This window comes from Hyaena hyaena, unplaced genomic scaffold (assembly GCF_003009895.1).
Source record: "Hyaena hyaena isolate Hyena2069 unplaced genomic scaffold, ASM300989v1 scaffold_62, whole genome shotgun sequence".
Taxonomy (NCBI): Eukaryota; Metazoa; Chordata; class Mammalia; order Carnivora; family Hyaenidae; genus Hyaena; species Hyaena hyaena.
This window is the reverse complement of record NW_024080694.1, coordinates 3,357,101-3,375,629: the sequence shown is the minus strand read 5'-3', so window position 1 is coordinate 3,375,629 and position 18,529 is coordinate 3,357,101. Positions and strand designations below refer to the sequence as shown.

At 40.3% G+C, this 18,529-nt stretch overlaps 1 protein-coding gene and 1 long non-coding RNA gene across 2 annotated transcripts in view; one reads left to right on the top strand and one right to left on the bottom strand.

Moving 5' to 3' along the window:
* Nucleotides 1-821: 821 nt before the first annotated feature.
* LOC120231753 overlaps nt 822-18,529 on the top strand; it is a 39,812-nt gene continuing 22,104 nt past the window's right edge. Inside the window, exons 1-2 of the long non-coding RNA XR_005528404.1 lie at nt 822-960; nt 1,336-1,391. This is a non-coding gene — a long non-coding RNA (uncharacterized LOC120231753). The remainder of the gene's footprint in view (nt 961-1,335; nt 1,392-18,529) is intronic.
* The window catches only part of ATAD2 (ATPase family AAA domain containing 2), a 64,974-nt gene continuing 64,143 nt past the window's right edge, over nt 17,699-18,529 (bottom strand). Inside the window, exon 28 of the mRNA XM_039231978.1 lies at nt 17,699-18,358. Within this exon, the coding sequence (XP_039087909.1) occupies nt 18,314-18,358 (45 nt within the window). The 3' untranslated portion in view covers nt 17,699-18,313. The remainder of the gene's footprint in view (nt 18,359-18,529) is intronic.

Here is an 18,529-nt window from a genome sequence, read left to right as displayed (position 1 = left end):
CCCGGAGATAGCTCCACCCACCACCCGAGGTCCGGTCTTTACTCAGGTCAGTCCCCGCCTTCTGTCACTTGTGACCCTGCCCTCTGGCGTTCCGCCTTGCTAATGTTACCGCCGGATCCTAAGAAACGCCCCGTATCATCTTAAGCCCCATCTCCTGGTGGCAGTCCATCCAAGTCCCGCCCCCTTCGCCGGAATCCCCGCCCACTGTCAAAAGAAGCCCCGCCTTGTTGAGACCAGTCTGGACTCCAGCCCGAAACCCCACTTCTGTCAACCGCCGCCCCGCCTCTTCTCGCCTGCGGGTCCTACCCCAGCATAAACCGCTACTCTACGCGCTGACACCGAAAGTTCAGTTCAGAATCACTTTGAACTGCAGTTGAAGACGAAGCCACCCTTTGCTTCCCGAAAGTCTTCCTTCCTCCCTCCCCACCACCGCTCACGAGCCTCTCTGCTGAAGGGCTGTCTTTCCAATCTGTGGTCTTCACCGGACAGCTTCAGTGGCAGCTAGTCCCGAAGAGGGTGCCAGCCAAGGACCCAGGCTTTGGGGAAAGCCGGACGGCGTCACCGCCCCTCCTCACCTCCCCTTCCCTCTCCACCCCCACATCCCTTTTAAATTTATGAAACGTGCAAACCATAGCGAAGAGAAACGTCTCACCCTCCAAGCTATTGTGCACAGATTCATGGGCCTAGACGCTCGACTCTGTGCTTTGACGGTAGTACTCCACTGAGCCGCATTAATCCTAGAATGTGCAGTTGCTTAAAGTGCAAGTCTGATTGTTGAAATCGATGTACAGTTTCTTTTTATTTATATGTTTTGTCTTAGAATCATAGAACTCGGAGAAGCAGAAGCAAGTAAAGCTTAATGATCATATAAACAGAGGTACTCAACCCGATCATACTCAACATCCTGTATTTACAACAAAAAGGTGCCACCACTTTACTCTCCTGGAATTACATTTGCAGGTAATGTAAACTACACAAATAAGTTCAATAAACCAGTGTAATGTTATAAAGGTGGAAAAATAGAAAGTAGTTTATTCTCAAATACTATACTAATATCAATAAAAATAATATGTGTTTCACTGTGGAAATACTCTGGCCCCAGTGAGAACTACCGAACAAAAAACTGCCCCCGCAAAATTTCAAGATGCCCCCTAGGGGGCAGTCCTGTGCCCACTGAGAAACTGCTTAGGACTTCTTTCTGAGGAAAGGAAATCCTTGAGATACAGAAATGTATTCTTTTGTTCATACTTTTTAACAGCTAGGTTTTTGAGTACCAGCATATGTCAGGCACTGTGGGAGATGCAAACTGAGTCCGACAATGTTTTTGTTTTCAAGGAGACTGCAGTCCAGTAACCAAGCCAGAAACCTGAGCATGAAACACATTAACCAAGGTGAGAGGTGAGAAGGGATTGAGGTGGGATTCAAAAAGAGATCCTGTTAAGGTGTAGGGACTGATGAATAGAACTCTCACCTTCACTATCTATTTCTCTCCTCTTTTCCTCTTCTCCCTCTCCCTTCTTCTCTCCCTCCTTCCCTTCCGTTTTTTCCTTCCTTCCTTTTCTCCTCCTCCTCATCTTCTTTAGCTTCAGTTTGTAGAGTCACCTCCTTCTTGCTGTCTGCCTGGTTCACTGCCCAGTGCCAGCAGCCCAGAGTCTTCTCAGTTTAGGGCCATGCCCACAGGCATGTTCTGTCCAGGAAAACAACTTCAGTAGCACAGTGCTTAGAACACTGTCCTTGGCTGAATTGCTGCCAATTATTTGGTATCCTTGCACAAAGCAAGACTGTTATCACCCTCAAAAAAAAAAAAAAACTGGTTGCAGACCTAGGCAGTATGAATATATGTTTCGCATAGCAGATTGTGCGAGCCCACATAAATCTGTTTAGAGATCATGCTCACAGAGTAACTTGTTTTTATTAAAATAAACTCATTTGTAAAAATTGTAAATATGACTGATTTCAACAGCTGTGTGGCTCCAGAAGTAAGTTTTTAGCCATGGATTGGCACAATTAGAAGAGTCTCGATTTTTTTTATGCATATGTTTTGCAGTTTGTCACACACAGTCTGCTATGGCAAAACTTCAGTACTGCTAGAGATGAAAAGTTGTCCAGCAGGTTTTAAAAAGCACAGCACTTTTGCTATTCAGAGTCGCTTCCATATTTGGAACAGTGAAAAAAATATTTGTAGGAAATGAAGAGTTTGAATCAAAAGTTCTCAGCACTGGTGTCATCTGAAGAGGAATAGGCTTCCAACAGCACTTTTGGTAGTGGTTTCCTTCTGTTATTCTCTTTTTCCTTTTTCTACTTTTGCTGAAAAAGTCTTCTAAAAAACATGATATCATGAAACAGAAAACAGATCTGCCGAAAAGACATCAAACGAAGATGCTTTAAACTTTTAATTACAGGTAGGTGAACTCAAGAATTTAGCCCTAGTGAAATGCTCCCACGATTCTCTCCAAGGGTTAGTTCAGAAGGTAAACAAAACCATTCTTCCTAAAGCTATTTCAGACTTAAAAAAACTTCCCTTTTTTTTCAATGTTTATTTATTTTTGAGAGAGACAGAGCATGAGTCGGGGAGGGGCAGAGAGAGGGAGACACAGAATCTGAAGCAGGCTCTGAGCTGTCAGCACAGAGCCCGAAGAGGGGTTCAGCCCCATGAACTGGGAAGTCATGACCTGAGCCGAAGTCAGATGCTTAACCAACTGAGCGACCCAGGCACCCAAGACTTAACAAACTTTTAAAGTTAATTTAGGGTCATTTCCTATTCCTCTCAATGCTTGCTTTGTGAAAACGGGAATGTTGTTGATAATTACAACAGTGAAAACAAGGTGGTATTCTTAGTAATGCCGTTCCACTCCTCCCTGGTTTCTGTATCTAGCATAAGACTCTGCATGTAGGGCTATGGGACCACAGATACAAAGCAAGAAAAGCAGGAAAAATGGATTTTCCAGTATTTATTCAAGGAGTAACATGCCCATACACTTTAGTGGCTCTGTCAACACTACCCTGAAAAAAAAAATGGTGCCAGTGTTATCTTTTTAGACCTAAAGTCTTAGGACACAAGTAACTCTAGAGGAACACCCAACTGACCGCCAGAGTGAGAAGATCCAGCGCTTCACTGTTTTTCAAAATCTTAGTGGAGGAGTCTAGGGCAGTGGTTCCTAAACCGCTTTAATATGAGTGAAGATTCCCAGGAACATTACAATGTAGCTTCTCAGGGGCTCCTGGGTGGCTCAGTTGGTTGAGTGACCGAATCTTGATTTCAGCTCTAGTCATGATCCCAGGGCCATGGTATTGAGCCCCACGTCAGGCTCCATGCTGAGTGTGGAGCCTGCTTAATATTCTCTCTCCCTCTGCCCTTCTCCCCCACTCACCCATTTTCTCTATAAATGAGTAAACACATATGAAATGTAGCTCCTCAGACTGTGCTCCTGGGAGAATCTAATTCAGAAGGTCTGGGGTGAGGTCGTGAATCTACTTTTGGCAGGCAGCTGACGACCCTCACCGAGGTGACCTGTGGACTTCACTTTGAGATCTAGCAAAATGCTTGTAATTGAGGAAAAACTTATTGCATTCATGTAGAACTAAGGGTTGTAAACTACCAAGTCATTATCTCTAAGAATAGATATTCATTCCTGAAACTGTCAGCTGGTTGGACATCAACACTGGAAGGGAATTCAACTTCAGTCTTCAAGGACTTCTAAATCCATTGCAAATGTCCATCTTCCAGGCAAACTCATGTGGCTCAGTATCTGGGCACTTTAGATAGACTATTTTACCTTCCTGGTGCCTCTGTGAAGTAGTTGGTATTGCTTGAAGTTAACGTAATGAGGATGCCAAGGTTTGGAGAAGTTAAGCTGCCAGTCACTTGCCCAGTTACCTACAAGGTAAGGGGTTTTGAACCCACTTTGACCCGTCTTAAAATCTAATGAAGATGCTACATAAACCCTTTCTCAGAAAGGAGGTATTGCATTAGCCAGGCTACAATGTGCATGAAATTTGAGAGCCTTCCCTCGTGTTAAAGTCAGACAGTCTTCTTTCTGTTCAAGTCCCAAAGCCTCTGTACCAGCAACTGTTGCTTCATAATGGACGACACAAACTTAATGGCTTGAAAGCCCAAGCAGTTTCTTAGCTCATAAGTCTGTGGGTCAGTTGGGTGGTTCTGCCGATCTGGGCCAGGTTTGGCTGATCTTGGCTGGCCTCATTCATGCATCGTGGTCAAGCAGGTGGATCGTCTGGAGGCTGCCTGGTCCAGGATAGATTTGTTCATGTAGCTGGAAGCTGGCTGATGGTCAGTGGATCATCTAGATGCTGGCCATCTAAGATGGCCTCAGTCAGTACCTCCAGTGGGTATCTAACTATTGATCATAGAGGTGACATGTGCCTCTTTTTCCAGTAGAAAATAGTCTGAACTCCTTCACATGCAAAGAGTTATAAGAAATTGAGAAGCAGTATTTAAGACTTCTTAAGGCTAGCCTCAGAACTGACACACTGTCATTTCTGCCATATTCTACTAGTCAAAGCCTCACAACAAGGCCAGCCCAGATTCCACCTCTTGATGGGAACAACTACAAAGGCTGAAGATACAGGAAGGGCAAACAATTGTGTCCATTTTTGTAATCGACTTACCACAGTAACTATATGACTCAAGGAAGGTTTCTCAACTTCTATTTCTACTCATCTGCAAAACAATGATATTACAATTGTTGTGCCCTATCTCAAAGGGTTGATAGCTCATGCAAGAGTCCTGGCTTCCAGTAATTTTTTTCAGAAAATATTGGCCATGAGAATGCTGATGCTGTCCTCTGGGGTCTTTCTAGCCTGGGAAGTCTTATGAGTCTGCATGGCAGAGAGTAGGCTGATTTTTTATGATCTCTCAGAGCAGGACTTCGGCCCTGATTTTCTGTTGATTTCATGCTGCTTGCTCCACTTAGTACTCTTCTGGTTGTTATACAGAAACCTACTCAAACTAGCTCAATTAAAGAAGCCAAAGCTACTGTTTGTTCCCTGCATGTTCACTCCATCCTTTCCTCCCTTGACTCTCCTTTTAAGACTCCTCTAGAACATGCCCCAGCCAAGTAGCTTTAGCCCTGGAATCCAGGGCTTTGGCTTTATTCATTTGAGCTAAATGGCCTGGTTCTCAGTGTCCCGATTCCAAAATCTAAAGAGAGAAACTGCTTGGTCCAGCACATCTCTTCTTAAAAGGGCTGTTTAGTCTACTCTGCCATGGCAGGAGGGGTGGGCAGTCTTGGGGGGAAGGGGCAGCTTTATGTGGGCAGCAGAGGCTGTGAGCAAGAGCAGTTCCTTCAGATGGCGGCTGTGAGCCAGCAGACACAATGATTCACATTTCCTGGACACAGGCGGCCTTCTCTAATATTTTAAATTACCTTCCCATCAAACAGTTTAAGTACACAATTTCAAGGACTTTATAAAAATCCGTCTCCTCTCTGAATGTCTCTTAATAAAGTGGAGGTAGGTGCTCTTTCTCCCACCCACTCGCCAAAAACCTACCACATTCTTTCGCTGTAAGCAGAGGGGTATTCGTTTTTTAGGGCTGCCGTAACAGAGTACCACAGACTAGGTAGCTTAAACAACAGGAATTTATTTTTCTCACAGTTGCAGAGGCTATAAATCTGGAGGCCAACGTGTCAGCAGGATTAGTTTCTTCTCAGGGTTTTAAGAGAGAGGTATGTTCAATGTTGTTGTTTTTTTAATGTTTATTTTTGAAAGTGTGAGCAGGGGAGGAGCAGAGAGAGGGGGGACACATGGATGTGGGGCTCGAACTCACGAACAATGAGGTCATGACCTGAGCCAAAATTGGATGCTTAACCAAATGAGCCACCCAGGCGCCCCAGGTCTGTTCTATGTTTCTCTCTTTGACTTATAGATGGTGGTCTTCTCCCAAGGTGTTCATACCATCTTCCCTTTGTACATGTCTGTGTTCAAATTCCTCTTTAAAATTTTTTAATGTTAATTTATTTTGAGATAGAGACAGGGGAGAGGCAGAGAGAGAGAGCTGCCAGCACAGAGTGAGATGTGGGGCTTGATCCTGTTACCTGGGAGATCACGACCCGAGCTGAAATCAAGAGTCAGATGTTTAATCGACTGAGCCACCCATGCGCCCTCCAATTCCTCCCTTGTAAGGATGCCAATCAAAGAGGATTAGGTGGTTCCCACCTTCATTTTACCTAATTACTTCTGCAAAGATCTATCTCCAAATACAGTCACGTTCTGACTAGTTTAGAACTTCACCATATAAACTGAGGGAGACACAATAATTCAGCCCATGACAGGATGAAAACAGTCATTACTAAAAACAATGTAAATGGTATCTGAGCCTGTTCCATTGCAACATCCTTGGGCTTATCTACGGTTCTGCTTATCAGAATGCCCTTCTGCCCCTGAGAGCATCCTGTAACTACTTATTGACTCTTTTTGTCTGTCATTTATAAAGAAGCCTTCTTTAAAGCTCTAAGTCTGTGAAAAAGTGGTCATACTGTGTGTTTTTGAAGTCACTTTTGAAAAAAATTCTGTTAGCAAATAGCATTTTATTTATACATTGCCTAAGAAAATGGTTCTCATCCCTGTTTAGACAATAGAATCATCTGTTGCTTTTAAAAAGCAGTGCCCGCCTCCTACCCCCGTGTCCCTCACCAGTCCTACTTCCAAAGATTGTGATTATTTGGTTTAGGTTGGGATACAGGCACTGATTAAAAAAAAAAAAAAAAAAAAGATTCCCAAACGATTCTAAAATAAAGTCAGGGCTGAGAATCACTGGCTTCAGATAAAGCATAGGGGAGGCAAAAAACTCTTAGAAAGCACCTCTGCCATCAGGCCCTGAGATAGGGGCCTTGCTATGCAATTTAATTTTCAAAACAATCCTAGGAGTATTAGTACTATATCCTCCATTTTATAGACAAGAAAACTAGGCTCAAGAAGATTGCCTTACTCACGTCCCACAAGCTGTGGAGGCAAAGGATTTATTCAGATTTAAATATTGGGTAGAAGGAGCCCAGTTAGGACTGGAGGTTGGTCAGGGCTTTTCCATTGTAGAGACAATCGGCACAGAAAAACACAATTTTTGGCCCTTTTTATAAAAGTTTATTTATTTTGAGAGAGAGAGAAAGCACAAGCAGGGGAGGGGCAGAGAGAGAGAGAGAGAGAGAGAGAATCTCAAGCAGGCTCCAAGCTGTCGGCATAGAGCCCAATGTGGGGCTCAAGCCCACAAACCACGAGACCATGACCTGAGCTGAAGTCGGAAGCTTAACCGACTGAGCCACTTGTTAGGTGCCCCAACAATTATTGGCCACTTTTGAAAAACATATTTGTTTTACCTTCACATTGATTCTTCCACCAGGCTCAACAACCATCAAGAGGGTATCTGTCAGAATAGACAAGGCTATGCTGCTAGTAAGAAACCCAAATAAACCTTGGTTTATTTAACACATCATGATTTATTTCTCATTCATCAAGTTTTCTTAAAGCTCTTGGTGATTCTCTGGGTCACCTCCTGCCAAGCGGTGGCTCAGGGCTCTAGGCCGACCCCTCTTTTTGGCTATACCTTCTGGAATACATGTCTTCTAGTTTGCCAGGATAGGAGGAAAAGAGATTTCTGCCACTTCTGCAATGGTGGAAAGGCACAAAAGGCATTTTTTTCCTTTTTTTTTTTTTTTTGGAGAACATGTTCAAGAAGATTGGAACGCGTTTGAGTCCACAGGCCCTCCCTTTCCACCGCCTATAGCCCATTCTTCTGTGCCATGGATGGTAAAGAAAGCAAAGGCAAACCTAAATTCTTTACTGAGGTATGGGGCACTTTAGGTGTGTTGACATGTTAATTTTGTCATATTATACCTTTCTTAGGAGGCAGAGATCATACCTCATTTTTCTCTCCCCTAATGCATTGTACATCGTAGGTCCTTAAGAATAGTATGTATGTACACATATGCATGAATTCAGCAAATATTAATTGGACAAGACAGACGGAGTCTCTGCCCTCATGACTACAATTAAGATACTTTGATAATAATATATTGGTTTTGTGTCTTGTCTTTTGTAATGTACTTTAACTCTCCATTATCTCATTTTATTTGTGAATGCCATAAATTGAACATTTAGACCACTGAGCTTGGGCTTCTCATTAATTTACCCCCTGTTTTATAGGTCAGATATTTTGTAATCTACTTCCTCCTTCCACTTCTTTCCTTCCTGTTTCATAGCTGGATGAGGGGTAGGCTGTTTATAGCCAGCAAGGTGGTAGGTACACTGTCATGCTTCTACTATGCATGTACCCAGAGGTTCAAGACCTCTTTTCTGATTATGCAGAGATCTGAAGACTTTTAGCAACTTTTTAGAGGAATACTTGCCCAAAGACAGCTGAGGAACAATATAAAAATATAAGAAATACGCATTTTTTTCAGGTTAGATACACAAGATTTTTTCCTGATTTTTGCCTTCCTTTAGATTTTTGCCTTACCATTTTATAATTAAGAATTATTAAAGCAGCTCTTAACTTTTTATAAAATATTTTCATTACCAGAGGAATATAATAACCTTGCAGAAACTTAAATAAACAGAGGTAAGAACCCATCTACGGTTCTCCTTAACTACTATTAGCATTTTGGTGTATTTCCAGATTAGCTCTTTTTAGATGAGAGAAAATGTTATCTTTGTTTCTTCTTCTGCAAGGTTATTTCATGTAAGGATATTAGAAAACTGTTATTTTGGATAGACATTTTCATTTAGCTAGTATTTTAGTGATTGTGTTTCATGCAACAGCTGTGAGGTGAAGGTTTAGAAGAAACCAGGGAATTCATTTGAGTGATGATGGTAAATTACATTTTCTCCCTAGTGGGGTAGGGAAGGAGACTTAGGGAAAATTTAAGGAAGAAACGAGAAAAGAGACATATGCTGTGGTCCTAAATATAAAACATGTAAATTGAATGAAAAAAATAATTACAGAACATAAGATTGGGGTAACTTATTTTTCTTCCTAAATAATTAAAGCAAAAGCTTGTGTCTTTTTTTAAGACCCTGATTTTCCTAAATAGTCACCAGAGTAAATAGCTATAATTAAGATTCATCACACGTAATCAGTTTCCAAATTATTTCATGAATACATTATCTATTGCAACAGGCCCCCCTTCTTCCCCCCAAGTCAATCTTTAAGCAAGCTGAAGTTTCACAATGGCCCTTTAAACCAATATTTGTAGCTCACAGCATCCGAATGTCCAGGGTGCCCATGTTTGGCACTCTTCGATCCAGTAAATGTTTTAGTCCCATATATTTTGGATGTTTAAATCATTTTGATTTGGCATGTGGTCTGAAGGTAGTGGTATGCCAAGAGCCCTCTCACTGCATGTTAAGTGCTATTCTCTGACTCTCAGCCAGAGCTCGGATGTTGGCAGGGTTGATTGCTCAAATGTAGTGATTTCATTTCCAACCTTTGCATACTAAAATTATATAGCCCAAACATGAAGCTTCCAGATTTTTCCTCTTGAAAACAGAATAGAGACATAATTTAGCATTACTACAAAACAATTATGACAATCTTTAAAATGGGAATAAATTTGACAATTGTTAAGCTGTCACAATACTGAGGAAATTAATGCTGATTTGTAAGGTTCAATAACAGCTGAGAAACATAAAAAACTTATAGTTGTTGTTTAGAGAATTTCATAGTCTTCTACTTTCACTTTATATATAAAGGGAGTGTCATAGATTCGGTTCTCCTTAAAGCAGACCCTGAATAAATAATGTGAGAGTAAGTGGTTATGTGAGAGGTGATGCCAAGAAGTATGGGCAGGGGAGAGAAGTGAGACAGGGAAGGAAGCTCTGAGTATAGAGTGCAGTTTCAAGCAGCCCGGGGCTTGAATAGCCCTGTTTCAAGATCTAAGGCTCAACCCCAATGGGGACTAGAGACAAAGTGTAGAAGACATCTCAGGAGCAAGGTTGCTGGGGAGCTATTATTCATCAACCTCTACCTATGTCTTGTTGGCAGCTACTCCCAGGGATGTTAAACTGTCACTTCCAGCCTACATTCAGCACGGATCATGACAACACCTCGGGTGGGGTTACAGATGTTTGAAGGAAGTTGCCAATGGCACATACCACAATGCTGAATGCCAAGAGCACAGGCGTAGGGCACCACAGTGTCTGTTTAGGGGAGGTGGTTAAGAACGTAGGTTTCAATCATACACACCTAACAGAATCCTGCTTTTGCCACTAATGTGTGAAATTGAGTAAATTACCCAATCTACCCATTTATTTAACTTGTAAAATGAAAATAACAGAATTTACCTCCTAGGGTCTTTGTAAGGATTAAGTAAAATACTGCATATATATTACATACAAGGTGAGAGTTAACCATACATATTAGCTGGCTCAAATGCATATTAGACATTATATCAGTAAATTGTGTCTTTGTTAACCTTTATGACAGCCTCTTGGGGGTGGTTTCTGGGTTGGCACTTCCTTGTAATGGTGGTTTTCTTTAACAATGTCTAAATTATGTGACCCTGGCTTCTGGCCATAGTTAGGTGGAACATCAAGACTAATCCAATTCTTTTTTTTTTTAATTTCTGAGAGAGAGAGGGACAGCATGAGCAGGGGAGGGTCAGAGAGAGAAAGAGAGATACAGAATCTGAAACAGGCTCCAGGCTCTGAGTTAGTGTGAGATCATGACCTGACCCAAAGTCGGACACTTAACCGACTGAGCCATCCAGGTGCCAAGACCAATCCAATTCTTTGATGGGGGGAATTCTGAAATCTAAAATGGAATCAATGAGGGGCACCTGGGTGGCTCAGTTGACTGAGCATCCGACTTTGGTTCAGGTCATGATCTCATGGGTTGTGAGTTTGAGCCCCCATATCAGGCTCACTGCCATCACCACAGATCCCACTTCAGATCCTCTGTCCCCTTCTCTCTGCCTCTCCCCCACTTGCGTTCTCTCAAAAATAAATTAAAAAAAAAAAACACGTCAAAATGGAATCAATGAGTATCGGTGTCTTTGTTGAATTATATTAATAGCAACTATTTTAAAAACTCCTGTAAGAGCTTGGAGCAGCCCTGGTTCTCTCTGCTGACTTGGCTGTTAAGACCATCCATGAGGTAACTTAAATCCTTTAAAAGATATATGCCTTTTTAAAATTTAAAAAAAAGGGGGGGCACCTGGGTGGCTCAGTCGGTTAAGCATCCGGCTTCCACTCAGGTCATGATCTCGCGGTTTGTGGGTTTGAGTCCCATGTCGAGCTCTGTGCTGATAGCTAGCTCAGAGCCTGGAGCCTGTCTTCGGATTCTGTGTCTTCCTCTCTTTCTGTCCCTCTCCTGTTCACACTGTCTCTCTCTCTCTCTCTCTCTCAAAAATAAATAAAACATTAAAAAATTTTTTTAAAAATAAAAAGTAAAAAATATATGCCTTTAAAAAAAGTTATTTATTTTGAGAGAGAGAGCAAGCAGGGTAGGGGCAGAGAAAGGGGATAGAGAGACAATCCTAAACAGGCTCCACACTGTCAGTGCAGAGCCTGATGCAGGGCTTGAACTCACGAACTGTGAGATCATGATCTAAGTTGAAATCAAGAGTCAGATGCTTAACTAACTGAGCCACCCAGGCACCCCCAAAATATATGCCTTTTGCTAAAGCTAGCCAAAGAGAATTTCTGTTGCTTGCAGCCAAAAGATTCTTAACCAGTAAAACCCATTTATTTAAATTTTAGTTAGTTAACATATAGTACAATATTGGTTTCAGAATTCAGTGATTCATCACTTACAACACTCAGTGCTCATCACAAGTGCCCTACTTAATACCTATCACCCATTTAACTCATCTCCCACCACACCCATTTAGCCCATCTCCCACCGATCTCCCTCCAACAACCCTGTTTGTTCTCTATCGTTAAGAGTCTGTGATTTGTTTCCCTCTCTTCTCTCCATATTCCCTTCCATATGTTCATCTGATTTCTTAAATTCCACATATGAGTGGATTGACTTATTTCACTTAGCATAATATATTCCAGCTCCATCCATGTCATTGCAAACAGCAAGATTTCATTCTTTTTGATGGCTGAGTAATATCCATTGTGTGTGGTATATATATATATATATATACCACAACTTCTTTATCCATTCATTGGTCAATGAACAAATGCTCTTTCCATAATTTGGGTATTGTTGATTGGGCTGCTATAAACATTGGGGTGCATGTACCCCTTTGAATCTGTAATTTGTATCCTTTGGGTAAATGCCTAATAGTGCAATTGCTGGGTCATAGGGTAGTTCTAGTTTTAGTTTTTTGAGGAGCCTCCATATAGTCCTCCAGAGTGGCTGCACAAGTTTGCATTCCACCAAGTGCAAGAGGGTTCCCTTTCTTTTTTGGCATCCTCACCAACATGTATTGTTTTTTTGTGTTGTTAATTTTAGCCAATCTGACAGGTGTGAGGTGGGATCTCATCATGATCTTGATTTGTATTTCCCTGATGATGGGTGATGTTGAGCATCTTTTCCTGTGTCTGTTAGCCATTTGGATGTCTTCTTTGGAAAAGTGTCTATTCATGTCTTTTGCCCATTTCTTTTTTGTTTTTAATGATTTTATTTTACTTTACTGTTTTATTATTTTATTTTATTTTACTTTATTTTATGAGAGCGTGAGCAGGGGATAGGGGCAGAGGGAGAGAATCTTAAGCAGGCTCCATGCTCAGGGTGGAGCCTGACACAGGGCTCGATCCCACAGCCCTGGGATCATGACCTGGGCCAAAACCAAGAGTCAGACACTCAACCAACTGAGCCACCCAGGCACCCCTCTTCTGTCCATTTCTTAACTGGGTTGTTTGCTTTTTTGGGTGTTGAGTTTGATAAGTTCTTTATAGATTTTGGATACTAATCCCTTATTAGATATATCATTTGCAAATATCTTCTCCCATTCCATAGGCTGCCTTTAAGTTTTGTTTGTTGTTTCCTTTGTTGTGCAGAAGATTTTTATCTGATGAAGTCCCAATAGTTCATGTTTGCTTTCGTTTCCCTTGCCTTTAGTGATGTGTCTAGTAAGAAGCTGCTCCAGCTGAAGTCAAAGATGCTGCTGCCTGTGTTTTCCTCTAGGATTTTGATGGTTTTTGGTCTCACATTCAGGTCTTTCATCCATTTTGGATTTACTTTTGCATATGGTGTAAGAAAGTGGTCTTCTGTGTGTTGCTGTCCAGTTTCCCAAAAACCCATCTGTTCTTAATTCAACATTTTTTAAAATTTTTTATTTAAAAAAATTTTTTTAAATGTTTTATTTCTAGGAGAGAGAGAGACAGCATGAGCAGGGGAGGGTCAGAGAGAGAGGGAGTCACAGACTCTGAAACAGGCTCCAGGCTCTGAGCTGGCAGTTAGCACAGAGCCTGACGCGGGGCCCGAACCCACGAACCGCGAGATCATGACCTAAGAGAAAGTCGGATGCTTAACCGACTAAGCCACCCAGGTGCCCCTAATTCAACATTTTAACTGGTAACTGCTCTCATCAATATTTATATATAAACATAATTTTAAAATACATATATGAATTATATTGTATGCATAAACATATTAAATATGTGAACATTATTTTATTTTTATTTTTTGTGAATATTATTTTAAATATGTAAATATTCTGGAGCTAGTGAAAAACCCCACAATCTTCCATCCAGTCTTTCCACAGTCATTGTTGCGATGAACTGTTATCATCAGTTGCAAAGCTAACGTATAATCATTAGTTAGATGGGTTTCAATCTCATGAGAATGCCCAATATCTGAACAATTAACTGTTAGCAAATTAAAGTGAAAATCTGTTCTTTCACAGCCTTGGAGCTGGATAAATTGAATAGAAGCAGTTTCTAAAAATATAATCGAGATGATTTTGTATCTTTTTAAAAATTAGATGCTATTAGCTACATCCTATTCTTTGTCTGAGATAGGGGCTTCTCTTCTCTATAACCCCCATAGACCTCTAATTTCTGTCAGCTTAATATGTTCCTTTTCTGCTCCTTAATGTTCTGCTTTCCTTATCCGTTACCCAGTCATTATGTCAACTGATTCTTATTGTCAACTATGGACATTATGTAAGTGCTGGATCTATAATAATAAAACAAAATCGTTCCTGACTTAAAAAGTCAGGATGCCCATCCAGGGGCACCTGGATGGCTCAGTCAGTTGAGCGTCTGAATTCGGCTCAGGTCACGATCTCATGGTTTGTGGGTTCGAGCCCCGCGTCAGGCTCTGTGCTGACAGCCAGCTCAGAGTCTGCTTTGGATTCTGTATCTCCCTCTCTCTGACCCTTCCTGCTCACGCTGTCTCTCTCTCTCTCTCAGAAATAAATAAAACATTAAAAAAAATAACAAAAAAAAGTCAGGATGAGAGGAGTTTGCCTCAGAAAATGAGGTTGGGGCACCTGGCTGGCTCAGTCAGTTAAGTGTCTGACTTTGGCTCAGGTCATGATCTCATGGTTTGTGTGGGTTCAAGTCCCACATCAGGCGAGCTCGAGCCCCGTTTCAGGTAAGCATGAGCCCCACTTCGGGTGAGCCCTGCTTCTCTTGCTCTCTGCTACTCACTTGTGCACACGCTCTCTCTCTCTCTCTCTCTCTCTCTCAAAAAAAGGGGGGGCACCTGGGTGGCTCAATCAGTTAAACATCCAACTTCGGCTCGGGTCATCATCTCACAGTTCGTGGGTTTGAGCCCCGCATGGGGCTCTGTGCTGACAGCTAGCTCAGAGCCTGGAGCCTGCTTCAGATTCTGTCTCCCTCTCTCTGTGCCCGTCCCCTGCTCGTGCTCTGACTCTGTCTCTCAAAAAATAAATGTTAAAAAAAATTTTTTTAACCAAAAAAAAAAAAAAACCAAACAAACAAATAAGTTAATTTCTCCCTCAAGAAGTCCAGATTGGGGGGAATAAAGTCCAGATGTAGTTAGTTAAGGACTTGAATAGCAATCCCCTAGAGTTATGAGCAAGGTTCTTATACTTTTATGAAATAGGGTATGGGTTCCATCTTTAAGGTCACCTCATGGTCCAAGATAGCTTTTGGAGTTCTAGCCATTACACACACACTCATTCAATATATTCATTCTAGGCAGCAGGTAAAATGAAGCACAGGTCAGGAAGTGTTGGTACCCCCTTCCTTCCTAGCAGGTTTCCTAGAAATTGTACATATTTCCCTTTGTAGCTCATGTGGTCACATTGCCACATTCTGCTGCAACGTTAGTGAACATAATTTTCCAGCAGGACAGATGGCTCAGGGTATTGTTATAAGGAATGAGAGAATGCACATTAGGAGGCAAAATGGCTGTCGTTTCTTCTATGTCCTATTGTAGAGTGATTTTGTTTTATGCCCACAGTATCCCTCAGCAAGTAGTTATGCAGGTCCTAACGAAGTCTCTTATATTACGGGGCAATCTCTCAATTGCAAAAAATGTACTGAATATGAGGATAGCAGGGAGAAGACAGTAAATCTGAACTAAGCTCAATTAATCCTACAGCGCATACCGATCGGGATCCCTGATAAAATTGCTTTTAAAAAAAGGCAGAAGGTGGGGCTCCTGGGTGGCTCAGTCGGTTATGCGTCCGACTTCGGCTCAGGTCATGATCTCATGGTTCGTGGGTTCGAGCCCCGCGTCGGGCTCTGTGCTGACAGCCAGCTCAGAGCCTAGAGCCTGTTTCAGATTCTGTGTCTCCCTCTCTCTCTGACCCTCCCCTGCTCATGCTCTTTCTCTCTCTCTCAGTGTCTCCTAACTTTTTCTTGTTTTTTCAAGATTGTTTTTGGCTATTCAGAGTCTCTTGCAATTCTATTACAAATGTAGGACTGACTTTCCCATTTCTGCAAAAAAAAAAAAAAAACCATTGGGATTTTGTTAAGCATTACACTGAATCTGTAGATTCCTTTGGTGACTATTGCCATTTTGACATTAAGTCTTACAATACTTGAATATAGGATGTCTTTCCATATATGTAGGCCTTATTCAACTTTTCTTCAATATTCTGTACTATAAGTGTACAAGTCTTATACTTCCTTGGTTAAATTTATCCTAAGGTGCTTTATTATCTCAGATGCTACTGTAAATGGAATTGCTTAATTTTCTCTTGGATTGTTCATTGCTAGTGAATTTAAATACAACTGATTTTTATGTTGACCTTCTATCCTGCAATTTTGTGGAATTTATTAGCTCTAACAGACATTTTGTGAATTCTTCAGGGTTTTGTACATATAAAATCATACCATTTGTGAATAGTTTTACTTCTTTCTCATTTGGATGCCTTTTCTTTTTCTTGCCCTAATTAGTATAGACTGATTGCACTTTTAAGCAAAAATAAGAAAAAAATACAATAAACATCCTAGGCTTGCAATTTCAGCATGGTTTTGAATGTCTACATTGGAAATGTAGACAAATTATTTCCCATGTCCATAGACAGTGTGTCATGAAAAGGGAACAGGAAGTATGTTCATCTTTGTAGTTAAAGAACAAAGATCATATCAACATTCCAGTGTTAATATTTTAAACTATGCACAGTAATAAAAACAGATTTTGTACTTGTTTTACACTGGATTATCTTTAGATACTTTGAAATAATGAAGAAATAGAAACAAGTTTGAGAAGCAATTTTCACCTTTAAAATTTACTATAGAAGCTATACATACAAAATGAAATCTTAGTTACAGAAGATTCATCTGAAGTTATAATAAGCTTTATTAAAAATTAGTACACACGTGTGTATACATAAGTACAGAAATATACACTACTTTAAGTTTTTTCAGTGACTGGCATTGCATTATGCATTATATAGGACAGTATCAATTAAGATATCTAAATTACTGGGTCTTAAAAGGCTTTAAATACAGTATGCTGATAAATCAACAACAAAAGGCAATTCACTTCTGAAACTTTTATTAAAAAAATTTTTTTTTAATGTTCATTTATTCTTGGGAGAGAGACACAGCATGAACATGAGTAGGAGAGGGGCAGAGAGAGAGGGAGACATAGAATCTGAAGTAGGCTCCAGGCTCTGAGCTGTCAGCACAGACACAGGGCTCGAACTTCCAACTATGAGACCATGACCTGAGCTGAAGTCAGTTGACTACAGTTGGTAACTGACTGAGCCACCCAGGTGCCCCCTTTTATTTTTTTAAAATGTTTATTTTGAGACAGAGCAAGAGTGTGTGCGTGTATACAAGCTGGAGAGAGAGAGGGAAAGAGAAAAGGGGAGAGAGAGTATATCTCCAAGCAGGCTCTGGACTGACAAAGTGGAACCTGACACAGGGTTTGATCTCACAAACCATGAGATCATAACCTGAGTCAAAATCAAGACCTAAACGCTTAACCAACTGAGCCACCCAGGTGCCCCTGAAACTGTTTTAGAATCCAGAATCTCTCATATGAGATCATTACCTCCTATTCCCCTCTAAAGAAGTTTCCAACTATTTTACAAACTAGAATGTCTCTTTAAAAGAACAAAACAAAACAATATGCACGGTAGTGAATAGTTTTATTGCTTTAAGAAAAAATTGTATTTTTGGTATCATTAATACAAAATTTATAACATTTGTATTTATATAATTGTATATAAAAGCTATCTATAGAATATAACCTAAACACAAACTCAGAAGGATATAGAGTTGTCAAATATAAAACCTTTGTTCTATTAAAAAGATATTCAACAACGCAGTTATTAATACATTTGTGTATAATCATAAAAATAAACCAAAAAATATTTAAAATCTTTATTAACCCAAATTAGAGTTATAAAAATGTTTATCTAAAAAGCATTAATTTTGACATTCAAGTACAGAAAAGTTGTTCACGGACGTTCCTACAAATCATGACTTGAATCTTGACTTTTAAGTTAACTGGGCAGAGAAAGTTAAAGGCAATTGAGAGATGGGAACTTAAAAAAAAAAATAAGAAAGGATGGCAAAGACACAATGGTTACAGAAGTTTCTAATCTGATACAAGAAACTATTTTTAGGAAGGAAAAAAGTTAAAAGTGCTTACAACAAAAATATCAATGTCACTAATTACTCTTAAGTGCTGTAAAACATTAGTTATCAAAATAACTTTTATTAAGTGTTGGCCACACTTCATATGCTACAGAATTACTATTACTACAGTGCATTTTTCAATCAAACTTCCAATATTTATCAGTTATCTCTGTAATTTATCTTACACATGTACATAAATACCAAGAAAGCTTAAATATTTTTATTATTTACTATTTTAATCTTTTCCTTAAAGATGCAGGATTTCATCTTGCACCAGTTATATGGGCACGACAAAGGTGAATTAAATAGGAACTGAATATAAAGAATATTTGATACCATGACATCATGATCTGGAACAACTGAAGTTTTCTACCTCTTGCTCCATTTTCTAGATAAAGGGTAAGAAGGAAAAATAGTAACTATCAATGTGAAAAAAGCTAAAGAAACATTACTCTTTTTTTGGTCAACAACTTCAAGAATATTATTAATCCAGATATATGATAGTGAAAATAGAAATTTAGTTCAGTATTTAGGACTATCTCATCAACTGATATCACCA